Below are 15,682 nucleotides of genomic sequence, written 5' to 3' on the forward strand. Positions count from 1 at the left end.
CTAGTTTCCCAAGACTAAAATTTCTTTTTTGATATTAAACTCAGCATTGAATAATCTCCTCTGGTTTTACTCTCTCTGAACTCTGCTGCAGGGTTTATCTTCACTCATCGGCCTCCTGAGGAGAGCCAATGAACGGAAGGCAGAATTGCTCAGCCTGTTTCCTCAGTGTTTGCCTGTATTCTCAGCACAGGAAGCTCTGAAAAGTCAGAAGGAGGAACCTCTCCAGCTTTGAGGAGCCAGTCAGCCCAGAGTATGCACAGCTAAATGAGAGACCTGGGAAAGGGGGAGAGGAAACGCTGACACTGGCTGCTGAGGATGTATTGGCAGGCAAGGAATGCTCCCCATGACCACAGTTAAGTTGGTGGAGGGTTGGATGGAGTGAGGGAGCTACCTGAGCCATGAAAGCAGGAACCAACATGAAGATTGCTGGGAAGACTGTGTATGTTTTTGTGCTGCTCACCATCACCATGGTCATGAGATTAGCAGGTGAGTCTAACTGGGACCAATTGGCCTTTGGGATGTAAGAATGGGAAATGTGCACAGCTCCTTTCTTTATAAAAGCTATAAATTGTTCTATGGCTTTAATTAAGTGCTAAAAATTGTAATGCACAGTTAAGATATGCTTTCCCAATACCCCCTCCTGCTCATCTTTTCTTAGTGGTCACAAGACTGCCAGGTATTTTCACTATGACTTCTATGTAGGCAACTATGTAGTGACCCTTAGCCTGGAGCATACAATTTGTCACAAATAGCCTTTTTACTAAGACATCCAAATCACATCATCTGAGAAAATTAGTCTTTTGACACCCTAAAAATATGCCTGGGAAAGTGTTTGGGAACTTGAAGCTTTTGGACATGTAGTTTCTGCTGAAGAGAGGCTGCAGGCACTTTGAAACAGGGCCGGAATCTCTTGGACCTTTCAGAGGAGAAGTGGAAGGTCTCTGATGTGCTGATAGAGGGGAGAAATTCTGGAATTTGATTCTAAGGGGCATGGCCAGTATCAAGATGGGAAAGGCTTTTGTACCAAGGGCAATGGCAGTCCAAATTTTCTGTCTTTTAGTGTAGTTGACTTAATTTTAATCCAGTTTAACTACAGCAGTTAATGTTTCCCACATACTGCTCATTTGCATTTTCAGAGCTTATGTTTTTCCAGACATCATAAAGCAATCCAGGGATTTGATAATGGAACTAAGGATTTAAGGAGCAGTTCCAGAAACTTAAACTGTTTCTGTATAGGAGGAGGAAGGCAGATAGGCCCATGAGATCCAAATCAAACTTTGGACATCTCTGAATAATATGTAGCATGCATGTGTCCATTCCTGTTATGGACAGATAGAACTAAACTACATAGAAATGAGTTACTTCATTCCTATTGGTCAGAAAATAAAAATATCTCCTTTGTGGTATTTTAGAGCAAAACAGAAGCAGTTATTGTTGGCAGTGATGGAGCACCCATCTATAATGTCTGATGTGATGATGAGGGGTTCTAAATGGTTACCCCAGTGCTACCCACTGGAAAAAATTTAAATACTTCATGAACATTATTAACATTATTTGGATCATTAACCTCACAACAGGCACACTGATGGTAAAAGATCCATCCCTATTCTCTAGGTAAGAACTATGTCAAAAGAATACTGAGGAACCTGCTCAAGTAAATGCAGATCAATTATGGTAGCATCAAAGACAATATACATTTTTGAAGACAGATGCTCAAAAAGTAAAGGAGTGTGCATACATCAGAGAATATTGAAAAAAAAGTGGGGAGACAAAGAGGAATCCTCCTGGCAAAAAAATTATTTTAAAAAATTCACTTTGCTGGAAATATTTTTAAAAAGTCCAATGCCAAAAAGTGGAGAGTTTTCACCCTAAGGTGTTTGGATTTTAACTTCTTGGTGTCTTAGTTAACCAATTATATTGCCCTTCAAAGAATATAGAGAAAGATGTTCCATTGAAATCTAATTTCACACCTGAAACCTTTTTCGTCAACCTGCTCCCAATAAAAAGCAGCCTACATTTGATGGGAAGTTTTTAGCTAGCACTGCTCCTAAACTTGTTTCCTTCAGTATCAGGCTGGCTCTTCTGAGCAAGATCTAGCAGCAAGGGTTTTTTCATTCAGAGATCACAGGCTACATGTGTCAAACTGATCTAATGTGCATATTCTCTCCAGATAATTTTAGTCTTCAGTGTTGCATGAAGCTCAGAAGGAACTATGTCCCCCCCTTTTGAAGACTAGAGCAAGCTACTCTGAAAGAAATGAAGTAATGGAAAATTTGTTGTATGTAACCAGACTTTATCTCCATTAACATTTTCCTTAACATTTCCTCAGCGTGTTGTTTCGTATGACTGGGTTAGTTTTTACCACAGCAGATGGAGCAGCTCAGAAAAAAGGCTGAGGTTGCTTCCTAATTGTCATACCTAGATCTGCCCTCAGGTAGAGTTGGATAATAAGCTACTGAAGTTGTTGGGGCATGATCTCTACTAAAAATCCTTTTGTGACAATCCTCAGTAGCAGCAGTGAAAAAGACTCAACATTAAAATATTTTTGGTTATGCTCGGAAGATTTCTCTAGTTTAGCTAAGCACACATGACATCTCAAGTGGTTGTGTATACTCCAAGGGAGAGTGGTAAGTACAGGCACAGTCTTCCATGAGAAGTCCATGCAATAAATCTCTTTTTATTGAACTAACATTTGCAGCATTTGACTGGGTATGTACTGCTTTTGTAGTTTATCCTGTGACAATGGATATGTGCAAGTGCTTCACAGGAAGCTGCAAGAAATCCATTATCAGTAATGAGATGTGATTCCCTATGGTTATTCAGTTTTATGAATAGTGAAAATCTGAAGTCAGTGACATTGTGTTGGAATAATAGACTATGAGGTGGATGAAAGTAAAGTTGATTTACATAGAAACCTAGCTACAGTTCAAGTTTGCCTGCATATATAACTTCCTTGAATGCTACTGCTTTCAATTTAGTTTCTTTCCTTCATAAAACCAGTACATTTTTTTTCACTAGTGTACCAGTGTTTTATTGCCTTTTGACTATCTCTGCCCTAGTATGTTTCACTGCATCCATCTCTGTTGACTTCTATTCTAGTTTATGGTGGAATCTTCCTTCAGATACAAAAAATCATAGCCAAAAAAATCTATTATGGTAAACTTACATTTGTCTCCATTTCACTATTTCTTTGCTGCTCCTTTGGGACTGTGTGCTGGAATTCTTCTGACTTCTTTTACCCTAAAAGCATCTGAACACAAGCAGCCTGTTTTTCTCATCCAAATTCTTCAAAAATAATTCTGTACCATTAAATAAAGCAAAAATTTTCATAGAACACATCTAAACTGCCATATTCCAATCTTCCAAACACATCCTTATGATACCAACATTTTACTTTGCTGTGGTCCAAACACAGAGTGTGTTTGTGCCTGAACTTCTTTGCTTTCAAAACCATGGAGAGAAGGAAGTTCAGTCTTCCAAACTGGCCACGTACTTCATGACTTACAAAGCAAGCAGATTTTCTTTAACTGTGAGTGCACTTTCAGAGGTAGGTGCTACTTAAAATTCACAGCTGATATATTTTGTAGTTTGAGGTGCAATCATTCTTATGAAAAAAGCATAGAGGATTTTCTTATGCTGCCTTGTCTTGGTGTTGAATAAGACAGTGCTGGGATGAAAACTGCAATGCTGAAGATAAGCACTAAACAAGGTATGACTGGGATTTTAACCATATAAAAGTAAGGTCAGATGTATGTTTTCATAGCAGTTTGTTATCTGCTCTCTGCAAAGTATGAAAAAGAAGGCACACAACCTACAGTTTGCACACAATGATCTATTTTTGTTTAGAATAGTAGGAAAATGCTGCTTAAGCATAAGTGAAGAGTACTTGGTTTATTTTTCTTCTCACATGGCCGAGAGTAATAGGCCAAGTTCAGCACATAGAACAAAATATAAAACAATCTGTATCTGTTTCTGTACTGAGAACTGGAAGCACTTTGTCACACATGGTGTCACAGTACCCAAGGCACTTTGACATCCAGTGCAAATCCCTTTTGCCCTCATCCATTCCAGCTCACATCCTGCAAGAAGGAAGATTTACTTTGCACAGTTCAGAAGTAGCAAAGTTCAAAGTTTACAGCCAGACTGATATACTGTGTGAGAGCTTATTAATCTCAGTAATGATTTATTATCAGCTGAGGATTTGGCCAATAGTGTTTGTTCTCTTCATTTAAGAAGTGTACCCATCCTTTTTTTTCCCCTACAGTCATATTATATTGAGACATAACATGTTTACATGGGGATAAAACACTGAATCGCTGGATCAAATTGCAGGCATTTTATTAGAAAACACTTTTCACAAACAATTTGAGCGCCAGAACAAGCACCCATTTTTCTGAAAAGCTGGTTTAAATACTGATTAAGGCCTGGTTCTGTATTCAACTTTCCAGTCAAAATTTGTTGTACTACATATTTTTTATTATTATGATATTTTTAGCTGCTGAATTTCAGCACACATCTAACATTCTACTCATCAAGGCCAAATGATTTTTCTTGTGTGACAGATCAATTCTTTATACTAATAATGCTGTGTTCTTCCTGCTTTCAACAAATTTCCTCACATGTTGTTGATACAGCCAATGCCATTAGTAAAAACTTAAATGGAATTGCAGCAAAAATCAGCTGCTGAGAAACATAATCAGCAAGCTACCTTAAAACTGGCCCCACCATTTAATTGCCTTTTCTTTCTCTCTTTAACCCAGTTCTTTAACCATCCCTTGGACAGTTGTAGTCCCTGTAGTTGTCCCTTTATTCTTTCAGCTTAATTTTTTTCAAGGGGACACTGTATCAAACACATCTCTACCTAAGTGAGCTTTAGCATCTTTTCATTGCCTTCAAAATCAGCTGTCTTGAAAGACTGCTTGAAAAGATACTGGAGAAAGCTTAAGAGAATTGAAAGATCATAGAAAAATTACACACTAGGAACTGGCAATTCTGCGAAAGGGAAGAATGAAACCTTGGGATCACTATTGAGTGCTATCAGTGTCCTCAGCCCTCTGCAACACATAAAGTCATGTTGAAGCTTGCAATCTCAAAAAATCCAGCCATTCAATGAGCACTTCATATTGTAAAACCAACGACAAAGAGCGTGAGATTACTATCTCAGTTTGCATGAAACAGCAAGAAAAAGTGATAATAATACTTTCCTTGGTAGCAAGAAAAGTACTGCAAGCGGCATGGTAGTGGTGACAGGAAAGAAATGTGTTAAAAGAAGAACAAAATAACAATATGAGTATGAGGAAAAAAGGAATTTTGCAGATAAAGGAAAAGCCTAACTAGAATAAAATGAAAATAAGACATCTTTTCAAGGAATAATGATAACTATGGGTAAAAGAGTGTGAGTGTGATACTAGCAATAAAGCTATAAGTCTTTTAATGTGTCCTTTTAAAGATACATCCATGCTCAAAAAACTGTGATCTAGGTTTCAAGAAACAGAGGCTTATGAACTTAGGTCAGCTATTTGATGTGTTTCTATAATGAAATTTAAAGTAGTCTAACTACTTGCTTCTCACCCGAAACACAGGGGTGGTTTTTAGCCCACACTCCATCCTGTGCTGTTGTGACTGTGTTTTCAAAGTGACAAAGCTACACTATAAAAGAATCTGTCAGTACATCAGCAATTCCTACCCTAGTACAAAGCACTTCTCTTTATCTTTTATTTCATTCCAGACAAGCCTTGCTGGGTGTCACAGGAACTCTGTGGCATTAGAAGGGGAAAACAGATGCAGAACCAGACTTGTATCTGAACTCTTCCAAGTGTCCAGTGCTGCCTTTTTGCTTATGACTTGCTGTGACTCATATACTACATTCATTCCAAGATACAGTTAGTCATTGGCTGTGGTATGATCATTGCTTCAGTTCATTGTATCTCTAAGTTTAATACCTACAGAGGGTGTAGGGGGTAGATGCATCAAAATGCTCTGGTAAATTATTACTGTAAGAAATAAAGAATCAAGAGGATGTCTGAGAAATATGTCTGAGAAAGTAAAGTAGTCTCTTTATAGTGCAAAAAACTCTTTAACAGTTAAATTTTGCAAGAGACTGTCATGGAAATTGAGGCAATAAAAATTTCTACCGTGGTTTAAAACCTGCTATGAAGAATAACAGAGGCTGGAAATCTTTCATGTTTGAAAGCAGCACTTTCAACCTGCATAACTGTCTCTGATTTTGCAGTGATTCCCCTCAAAAGTTTAGTGGCTTTACAATCAAATGTTTCTGTTTTTAAAACCTTTGTTCTCTTAGTGTGAGAAAGTCTCTGAGAAATAGGAGAAATGACAAAATAAGTGATACTGAAAAGAAGCTGGTGCAACTAGTTATTCATGAGAGCTTTTAAACACACTGCATAAACCACACTGAAAAAAACAGAGCAAATTTTTTCCCCCAGTCTTTTCAAATTACAGTAACCTTACAATGACAACAATAACCAGCACATTTTTGAAACACAAATGTGAACTCCTCAACTGAGTTTGTTTTTTCCATAGAAGTGGAATCTGTCAGTGCATTGGAATGTGCACTCAGTGCACTGCAATACAGCTTGACAACCTTCTCAGACATGGCTTGAAGTCTTTTGCAACAGTCAAGGAGAGACAATGAGAGGTGGCATAATTAGATTTCAGAGGCTGCAGTCAAACTGGAGAACCTCAGTCTAAAGGCCTGATACTACCAGATGAGTCTCCAAGGTGAAACCTGATCACAATGGATTTGCATTCACAACCAAAATAAAATGGTTCAGTCTGGTGCTGTACAGAACTCCCAGAACCTGACTTCTCTGTTTTCCACATCAGTGTGACAGACAGCACGTACTCCTGGTTTCCTGAGCTCTGCTCTTTCTGGCTAACAGAAAAAATGATTGCTGTTTTCCAGAGTCAACTCAATTGTGAAGAACATAACTGAAAATGAGATGTTATTTACAATAAATATGCGACCCTTTATTTCATATCTCTTGTGTGCAATGAAATAACAGTGCTGACATTTAATTACCATCCCATAGTTAGCACTGCACCAAGATGAGCTTGATAGCTCACACCTCTTCAAATCTCTTATTCTCTGCAAGCCCACAGAAGATGAGGCCTTGCTGCACTAATTATCCCCTTTTTCAGCCACAGCAAGCTGTCAGTTCAGTTCAGCTGTAAGATGAGATTTCACCTCAAGAGGTGAAAAATGCTGTGCAAAATGCTGGTCTGAGCCTTTGAGCAGACACGTGCTGATGTGGACGCCATAAATCTGCCTTAACACACTGGTCACAAACCAATTGGTTATCACAGAGGAAACAGCAGCAGATGACTTTTAGCCACTTTGCAGCATGAAAAGACCATTCCAGAAGACAGTGGTGTGGTGAGAGGTCTGAATTAAAACACTTGCAGCACTGAACATTTTCTCTTTAACAGAAATGTAATACTGTGCTGGTTTTTAGCAGGGGAAGAACTCATTTTCCTCATAGTGGTTTCTATGGAGCTGGATTTGTGCTGGAAACTGTGTTGACATTACAGAGATGTTTTGAGCAGTGCTTACACAGAGCCAAGGCCTTTTCTGATTCTCACACCACCACTGAGTGGACTGTGGTCCAAAAGAGCTGGGAGGGAACACAGCCAGGACAGCTGACCCCAACTGGCCATAGGGATATTCCAGACCATGTGGCATCATGCTCAGCACATAAAACTGGGGGAAGAACAAAGAATAGATGCTTAGAGTTATAATGTTTGTCTTCCCAAGTCACCATCATGCATGATACAGTCCTGCTTTCCTGTAAATGGCTGAACACCTACCTGCCCTTGAGATGTTTGTTTTTCTTGTGTGCATAGGTTTTGCTTTACCTATTAACCTCTGAGTTTTCTCATCTTTCTGATTCTCTCCACATCCTACTGTAGGGGAGTCTACAAGAGTGAGCTTGTGCCTGTGTGGGGCTTTGTTGCCAGCTGGGATAAAACCACAAAAAACTCTTCTGTTTGTTTAGTTCTCCTGTAGAGTAGACTACACCCTCTAGGTTTAATGAAATTCCCAGAGGAAAGGGGAGATTGCACCTTCCCTCAGAGCTCCTGAATACATATCCAAGAGCACAAGCTGGTGTAGGCAGCATAAGGAGGACAAAGAAAGCAGACCAGGAGACCTTGGCAAAGGACTTGATTGTAGCAGGCCCACAAGAAGTCATGGAAGTGAGAGAAAAGGAGCTCAGGTGTGATCATGTAAAAAATGTGCAACCTGACAAGTCAGCAAAAGGGTGTGCAGTAGAAAAGAGGACTGAGGAAAGAACATGTTCTTTAGGGGCAGAGGGACCAGAGGACATTTATTTTCATGTCTTTTACAGGGGCGGTTTGAGTGCTCAGGTATGCTTAGTCATTTCAGATGAGGTCAGCCATACTCTGCATGACTTGGAGCTCTGAGGCTCTCAGCAATGTTAAAGTGGGAGAGGAAACACTTTGTTGTCCAATTCTCAGAGGCACTCCTTGAACTCATCCAGAAACTATCACGAGACAAAAGACTTCTTTCAGTTCCTTTCCTGGTAAAATAATCTGAATTTAAAACACACACCTCACATTTTCTTGGAATGCCATTTAGGAGAAAAATATTTGTCATTTAAAAATACCTCCAGAGTAATAATGTATCACAGAACACTTAACAGCTGAAGTGTCTTCACCCAGACGATACTTAATGCTCAAAATGAAAAGGCAAAAACCTTTGAAGGAATATATAACAAGTTAAAATGCAGTGAAGTCTGCTTATTTTGCAAGTCAGAAATAATTTCCCCAGAAAACAGTCAAATAAAGCCAAAAGTAGTTGAGCTGGAATGGTTCATTCACCTAGATTCAAGAAGATAATGAGATTTCAGACAATATTACTAAGGTAAAACCAACTGTAGTTTTCTCAAGGAGGCCAATAGTAATGATTTGACTAATTGCTTAAAGTTGATGCTCATTCACTTCCTATAGCATTGTGAATGTTTAAGAACTGGGCTTCAGTGTGTGCTGGACAGCAGAAATAATATAATTCCAGATCTGGGTAGGGAATAGCAAAACCCACCAAAGTCAGATCTTGTACCACAGAGGAAGACTGACAAGGGTTTCATTAATTCATGCAACAATTGAATCTTATAATTCTTTGCATGTTCCAGATGTACTTTCAATTGCTGCTTTAGTGTATTTGCTTGTAAGCTTTGGGGAAGGGTGTTAAAACTTTTGGAACAGTGTGTGAAAAACTTATTTGTCAGTACCAATCAGATTGGTTAACTTGAGCTGTCTGTCCAGATTAATGCAGGTTTTGAAAGCAGCACTCTGATTTTCTCCTTACACACAGCTTTCAGACTAAAGCCATTACTCAGCCAAAGGAAAGAGCAACCCATTTTCCACCAGTGACACAGAGAACTGAGAGATCAGTGGTTTACTGTCCCAAAGTTTAATGGCCACCAACTAAAAGAGGAAATGAGTGAAGTGATAAAGAGAGGTTTGTTTGGACTACAGCTATGGGTATTATTCCTATAAACCCATGAATTGCAAAGTTTCATTCACATACATTGTGAAATCTAGGGATTGCTTGCTTTTAACTTCAGCAGAAGCCAGAGGACACAAAAGCCCCATTCCCTCAGCTACTCTTCACACTGGATGACAACCTGCTCCTCAGACTCTTCTTTTCTCTCAGTCTCACAAGGGCCTCACAAAAGAGGCTGCCTTTGTACGTGTAGGCAGCACTAATGCACCTATAAGAAAACCCTGAGACATGAGGCAAAATCCTTCCCTCCTACACAAAGCTCCACCAGTGTTATGTGCACCTGTGTAATGCCTGAGAGGTGTAGACAAGGCCTTTGCCCAGAGTGTTGGATTTCACATGAATGCAGAAGTAAAAGTTGCTTACTTTGTGGGCAGCAACAGTTTGAGAGAAAAGTCACTGTCATGTGGCCAGATGCAACAGTCATATTCCTGTATTTCAGGTCCCGCGAGCAAGCCACTGGAGGATTTGCTCACACAAGCACAGCCTTTGGATGCGGAACTGCTGAAGACAATGGGCAGGGGTAGAGTCCTCCTCCAGTATCCAGTCTTATCCACTGAGATGATCCTCAGTGGGAAATTTGTATTGCAGGGGCTGGCCGTGACAGGCCACTGGCTCCATAATCCACAGCTGTAGGAAGAGATGACAGACAATGTGCAGATGAGCACAGCCATGGCCTCACGCTTGTTTGTAGCACTGCAGGCATTTCCCTGTGATGTCCAGACTGCAACTCCTGGGCTCCTTCTCACACATTCTCTTTTTTTCTCCTCAGGGAACAACTCCTCAGTCTTAGTGATGACTGTAGGTAACAGCTCAGTTCTCACCTGCTCTCCCAAAGGAAATATAACTATGCTAAGATGGACAATAACCCCCAAGGCTGGAGGCTTGTGCACCTTGGTATACAGGGTTGATAAGAACAAGACACACAGAACAACCTGCAGTGACAACATAAACTGGACATTCAGACCAGGTCAGCCTCCTGCCCTTGAGATACGGCAAGTGGGAATAGCCCAGGAGGGAAATTACAGCTGCGAAGCAGCATCAACAGAAGGGAATTTCCACACAAGGTACCACCTGACCGTGCTGGGTAAGGAATGTGCAAAAGTGGAGCTGGTTTTTTATTTGACTAATGAAAGTAGGAAGCTATTTGGTATTGTCAGGGTAGTGAGCCACTGGAACAGTGATTGTCCAGAGAAGCTGTAGACATCCCAGTGTTAAAGGCCAGGTTGGGTGAGACTTGAAGCAACCCAGTCTTGTGGAAGGTGTCCCTTTGCATGGCAGGGTGGTTGGAACTAGAGGATCTTGAAGGTCCCTTCCAACCTAAACCATTCTGTGATTCTTGCTGGGAAAAACTCATGCATTTCATTGGGAGTATCTCTGTGTCTCCTTTCTCATTTCCCATAACTCTTCTCCCTTCTGCTGCTCCCTTTTTCTACTGTCTAGTTAGAAATGACAGGTGTGAAGCAATTTCCCATATACACACAAAGGATATGAATGGCTGTGATGAGGCTCAACTGGATGGGGGAGAGTTGGGCAGAAGGGAAAAAGAGAGCTGTTCTTTGTCTCATGTGTTTTGGGCCCATGTTGCGGGATGGGATGGGATGGGATGGGATGGGATGGGATGGGATGGGATGGGATGGGATGGGATGACAGCCCCAGCCTTATTCTCCTCTTTTCACCGGGTTCAGTTCGGGTTCATTTGGGGCGGAGGACAAGAACAGCCCAGCCCAGCCGTGCCAAACTAACTCCATGCATGTTGCCTTGCTGGTGCTTTGCAGCCCCCCCGAGGCTGAGCCTGTCCTGTGATGAGCAGGGCAGCCCCGTGTGCGAGGCAGCGGTGGGGAAGCCACCGGCTCAGCTCTCCTGGGTCCCAGAGGGCAGCTCCACTGCAGAGGAGAAGTGCCACGACAACGGGACAGTGACTGTTCTCAGCAAGTTCACAGCATGTAGCACCAATGTCACCAATGTGACCACCTGCATGGTGTCCCACCCAGCTGGGAACTGGAGCCAGTCCATAGCCTGCTGTCCCTCAGGTGAGCTTCCCTTTGTATGCTCTGTGTTCAAACCCCTGTTCAGCTTTCTCAGCTCTTGTTCCTTCTATGAAGGAAAGTCTCTAAAATATACAGAAATCTTCAGTGAAGTCCTATGGAGACAAGAGTATCATCCCTGACTGCCTTTGCCCAGCAACATCACTGGCTTCTTTGTGTTCTGGACATTATTTCCTAATGCCTTCCCCTCTAAGAGTGATATATATAAGTGTGGTAGTATTCTTTTGGTAGTGGGAATGCTTATGGAAACAAGGAGAAAGCAGTCATTATCTTTGTATTCAAATAATCACTTGGAATGAAAATATTAGGATTTTTTAATGCAAATTTTAATATAATGGTAAGAGAGATGGAGAGCCAAGTCTCGAGTTGCTAGCAGAAAAAAATACATTCCTTCATTTCAAATTGTGAATGTCTGATAATGTATGACCCTTGGGTTCTGGTCTTTGGTTTTCTTGTTGCTTTTGAGAATATTTATGACTACTGAAAAATGATGAGTCCTTGAGAGGAACTCAGGTGTGGCTTAGTGAAAATGTATTATGAGTGGCCACTGTGATGTTAGTGGAATCTAGTTTTGCTTCTGACAGAGACTCCATTTATATTTCTCAGCAAAGTTTCATTACTATGTTTCCTTTCTGCTGAAGGACATTCTATTTGTTTTACAAGCATGCTGAAAATGCATGTATGTGCTAAAGCAACTTTAATCTTCTACTGAAATAATAAAGAAACTGAGAAGAAGATATAACTGAGACTGTCTCTTTATGTTTAGAGAAAATCAACACCAACGTTTTCCAGTATGCCTGCATCATTACTTGTGTTCTGATCATTATTGCCTTCCCGGCTGTCATTTACTATTTCAAGCTCCATGGTATTAGGTATGTACTTAAGCTAAGGTGCTAAGGAAAAATTGTCTAGTGCTAGAAGAAATTTTCAAGTACTTTTTGTGTCTTGAAATCATATGATTCTGTCAGTCTGTGCTGCTGTGATTAACCAAATTAACTACATCAAATATTTCTGCACTGAAAACACTATGCACTGTGCATTGCATACATCCTCACAGAATAATGCCCTGAGTAAAATATAAATGAGAAGAAGTTGGGCAAGGACCCTGACTGCATTGCCTCCCAGAGGGGAACACTTCATTCTGATAGGAATCTGTGAGAGTAAATCTTCTTCAGATACTGTCATAGTCTGCCAGTATCTCTCTTGGTTAGATCAGGGCACTGGTTCTGCTGCCTAATAAGTTCCACTAAATGCCAGAGGACTGAACAATATGAGCAGAAGGGACAGCAGATTCTATCTGTATTTATTAAAAAATTCCTTGAGTGAAGCTGGGCTCTGGTCCCTTTAGGATTTCCTTTGAAAAAAAAAAAAGTAGTTCTGAGGAATACCTACAGAAATAATTTGTGGACTGGAAGGATGACTTAGCACCTGTACTGAAAACCTCAGCTAGGTTCCTCATTTGCCTGTTACAAACTGTTTTTCTCTCAGGCCTCTTCCCTCAGAGGTGAAGAATTAGTTCAATACCTTTTCACTAACTGCAAAATGTATATCCTTACAGAGGGCTTTGATTCTAATCTGCTTCCATTTTATGTATAAGCACCCACAAACATAGGAAAAAACTTCTTAAGAAAGGTAGGGTGCTATAATTTCAGGATCAAATGTCAAGGAGAGAGAGACATGAGAAGGTTTTACTCTTGAAGACAAGAAAAAGAAATGTTTCATAAGCTTTTGATCAAAGAAACCAAGCTGTGATCCAGCTAAACATATTTTAATTATTTTCTTTTCCACAGACCATGCCACAAAACCAAACCTCCTGAAATTGCTCCTATACATTCACAACAGGTAAGGAGAATTATGCAAATTAGACCATCACCAAATCATGGTGATTCTGGTAGCCCTGAAAACATGACCAGTGAAAGGAAAACATTAGATTTTTACTCTCCGCTTTCAGCAAGTACTAGGGTGTCCGATATATTTACTCTTAGCTCTTTATAGGACAAAATGAAGTTATTATCTTCACCATAACTTTGACCTGGAGCAAACACTAGAGGTGTGTTCCACAGCAAACACCCAGCTAAAGCCATCCTTTAATTTTAACAAGGAGTCAGTCCCACCACATTTCCCTTGTCATATCACATACTCTGACCACAACTGCTCTCCAAATAATAGTCAGGAAGGGAGACAACAGCATGGCTTGGGGGATATTAAGAAAACTGTTAGTGAACAAGAAGATTAAGCAACAAGATTAACAGACACCAAAAGAAAAAGAATATCCCTTTTGGTGTCCAGAATGATAATTGTGTGAATTTTGAAGGCCAGTCTTTATCTTGCATGGTCAATCCACAATTAAAGAAACAATCATACTCAAGAACATGGAAGGAGAGCTGAGCTGCAAACTGGGAGATATTTTTTGATATCGTATGTTGTTAGAAGCTTCCTGTGTAACTGAGCAATTCACTTGTAAGCTGTCTCAGTTCTCTGCTGCCAAATCCAAATAACAGCATCTCTACACAGACAAGATGTGTTACAATTATATCGTATCTGTGCCCCTACAGTATACACTAGACTCAAATTCTGCCATCAGCTTAAAAAGATGCTGCAGTTTCTAAAGAGTCAATTCTAGTTATTAGTATTCTTGCTGTTCTGCTGCCATCCCTCCCAGTTACTGCTGACAGAAACAGTTGCATTAATGTAGAATAATGGTTTAAGTACCAGCATTCTTGCTGTCATGTCATGGGACTTCCATTAGCATGTCTGTAGACTGAAATGTGGACTGATTAGGAATGAATCAAGGTCAAGACTATAGCATATTATTTGCTCTTTCTAGAGAATCAGACCCTAATAAAATTTTTTTTCAGGCCAACAAAAGTGGAATGGAAGGGAAGATAAAGGAGGCAAATGAAACAGTACCTCAGATTCACCCTCCAAATCTTTGATAGAAACAGCAATCTACATTCCTTGGTAGAAAAAGAAATAGAGGGATTTTTTTTCTATAGTTGAAGAGGAGTAAATATGAGAGCACTATTTCCCAGTTATTTTCTTCAGTCCAGATGAAAGATTTGCAGAGTCTTGTGAAGCTAAATTCCTCCTTGTGTTCACAGTTTTTGGTTTTGTTTTGCTAGGATGACACAATGGAAGTGGAACCTTATACTACTTATGTTCAGAAGGAAAATGTAATTTACAACTCAGTGTCTGATCTGACAGTGGGGCAGAATCTTCCACAGGACTTGTGTCCAGGAACATGAATGATTCAACAACATCAGAAAAGGAAAGAGATTCTTTATGGAAGACTGTTTATAGAAAGAAACTTGGAGGATTTCTTCAGATTTTGGGGCAGCATAGATCACTAGGTCTGTTCAAACACATCTGCTTGCTGATGAGTCCATAATTCTTTTTTTCTCCCTGTTTTGCTTTCTTCCTTGGGAAAATGTGTTATTCCTTGGGAATATATGACTGACCACACACCATAGTTTTTCCTGGAAAAGAAGATGTGACCAGTCTTCCCTTTGCTGTTGTTGCCTGAGGATCCTAGTTCTGTCAGTCACTTGTAGTTGTTTCTTTGATGCACTTGACACTATGATGTACACATTTGGGAGACCAGTGGAGTGTTCTGTCTGAACAGAAACAAAACACTCTTCCACCAACAGCCACTTTTTTCTAATACATATGTTAATAACACATGACCTGATGACCTACTGATCATCACTGAATACCTCAAATAGCAGAAAATAATGGTAGGGGAAGACTTAGTTCTGAAAATGGAAATAAAGGATACCTTTAGAAGGTCATCCATTAAGAAGGAGACTGCACTAGCACGACTAATTCACTTGTTAGATTCATATCCAGTATTTCATGCCATTATGCAGTGTCATCCAGAAGAATCTGGACAAGGTTGATAAGTAGGCCAATGGGAATCTCATGAGATTAAACAAGACCAAGTGCAAGGTGCTGCACCTGGGCTGGGACGACCCCCGGTATCAACACTGACTGGGGCATGAACAGATTGAGAGCAGCCCTGCTGAGAAGGGACTTGGGGTGGATGAGAGGCTGGCCATGACCCAGCAAAGTGCACTTGCATCCCAGAAAACCAAACGTG

The 15,682-nt window shown here is 40.4% G+C and overlaps 1 protein-coding gene across 1 annotated transcript; it reads left to right on the plus strand.

Annotated features, from left to right (window-relative positions):
- Positions 1 to 368: 368 nt before the first annotated feature.
- LOC115907537 (cell surface glycoprotein CD200 receptor 1-A-like) lies at positions 369 to 15,075 on the plus strand. Its single transcript, XM_030955490.1, has 6 exons — positions 369 to 486; positions 10,311 to 10,625; positions 11,317 to 11,571; positions 12,353 to 12,458; positions 13,377 to 13,428; positions 14,709 to 15,075. The coding sequence occupies exons 1-6, from the start codon at positions 399 to 401 to the stop codon at positions 14,829 to 14,831; spliced, it is 939 nt and encodes a 312-aa protein (XP_030811350.1). The 5' UTR covers positions 369 to 398; the 3' UTR covers positions 14,832 to 15,075.
- The last annotated feature ends 607 nt before the right edge of the window (positions 15,076 to 15,682 follow it).

Source organism: Camarhynchus parvulus, chromosome 1 (genome assembly GCF_901933205.1).
Source record: "Camarhynchus parvulus chromosome 1, STF_HiC, whole genome shotgun sequence".
Lineage (NCBI taxonomy): Eukaryota > Metazoa > Chordata > Aves > Passeriformes > Thraupidae > Camarhynchus > Camarhynchus parvulus.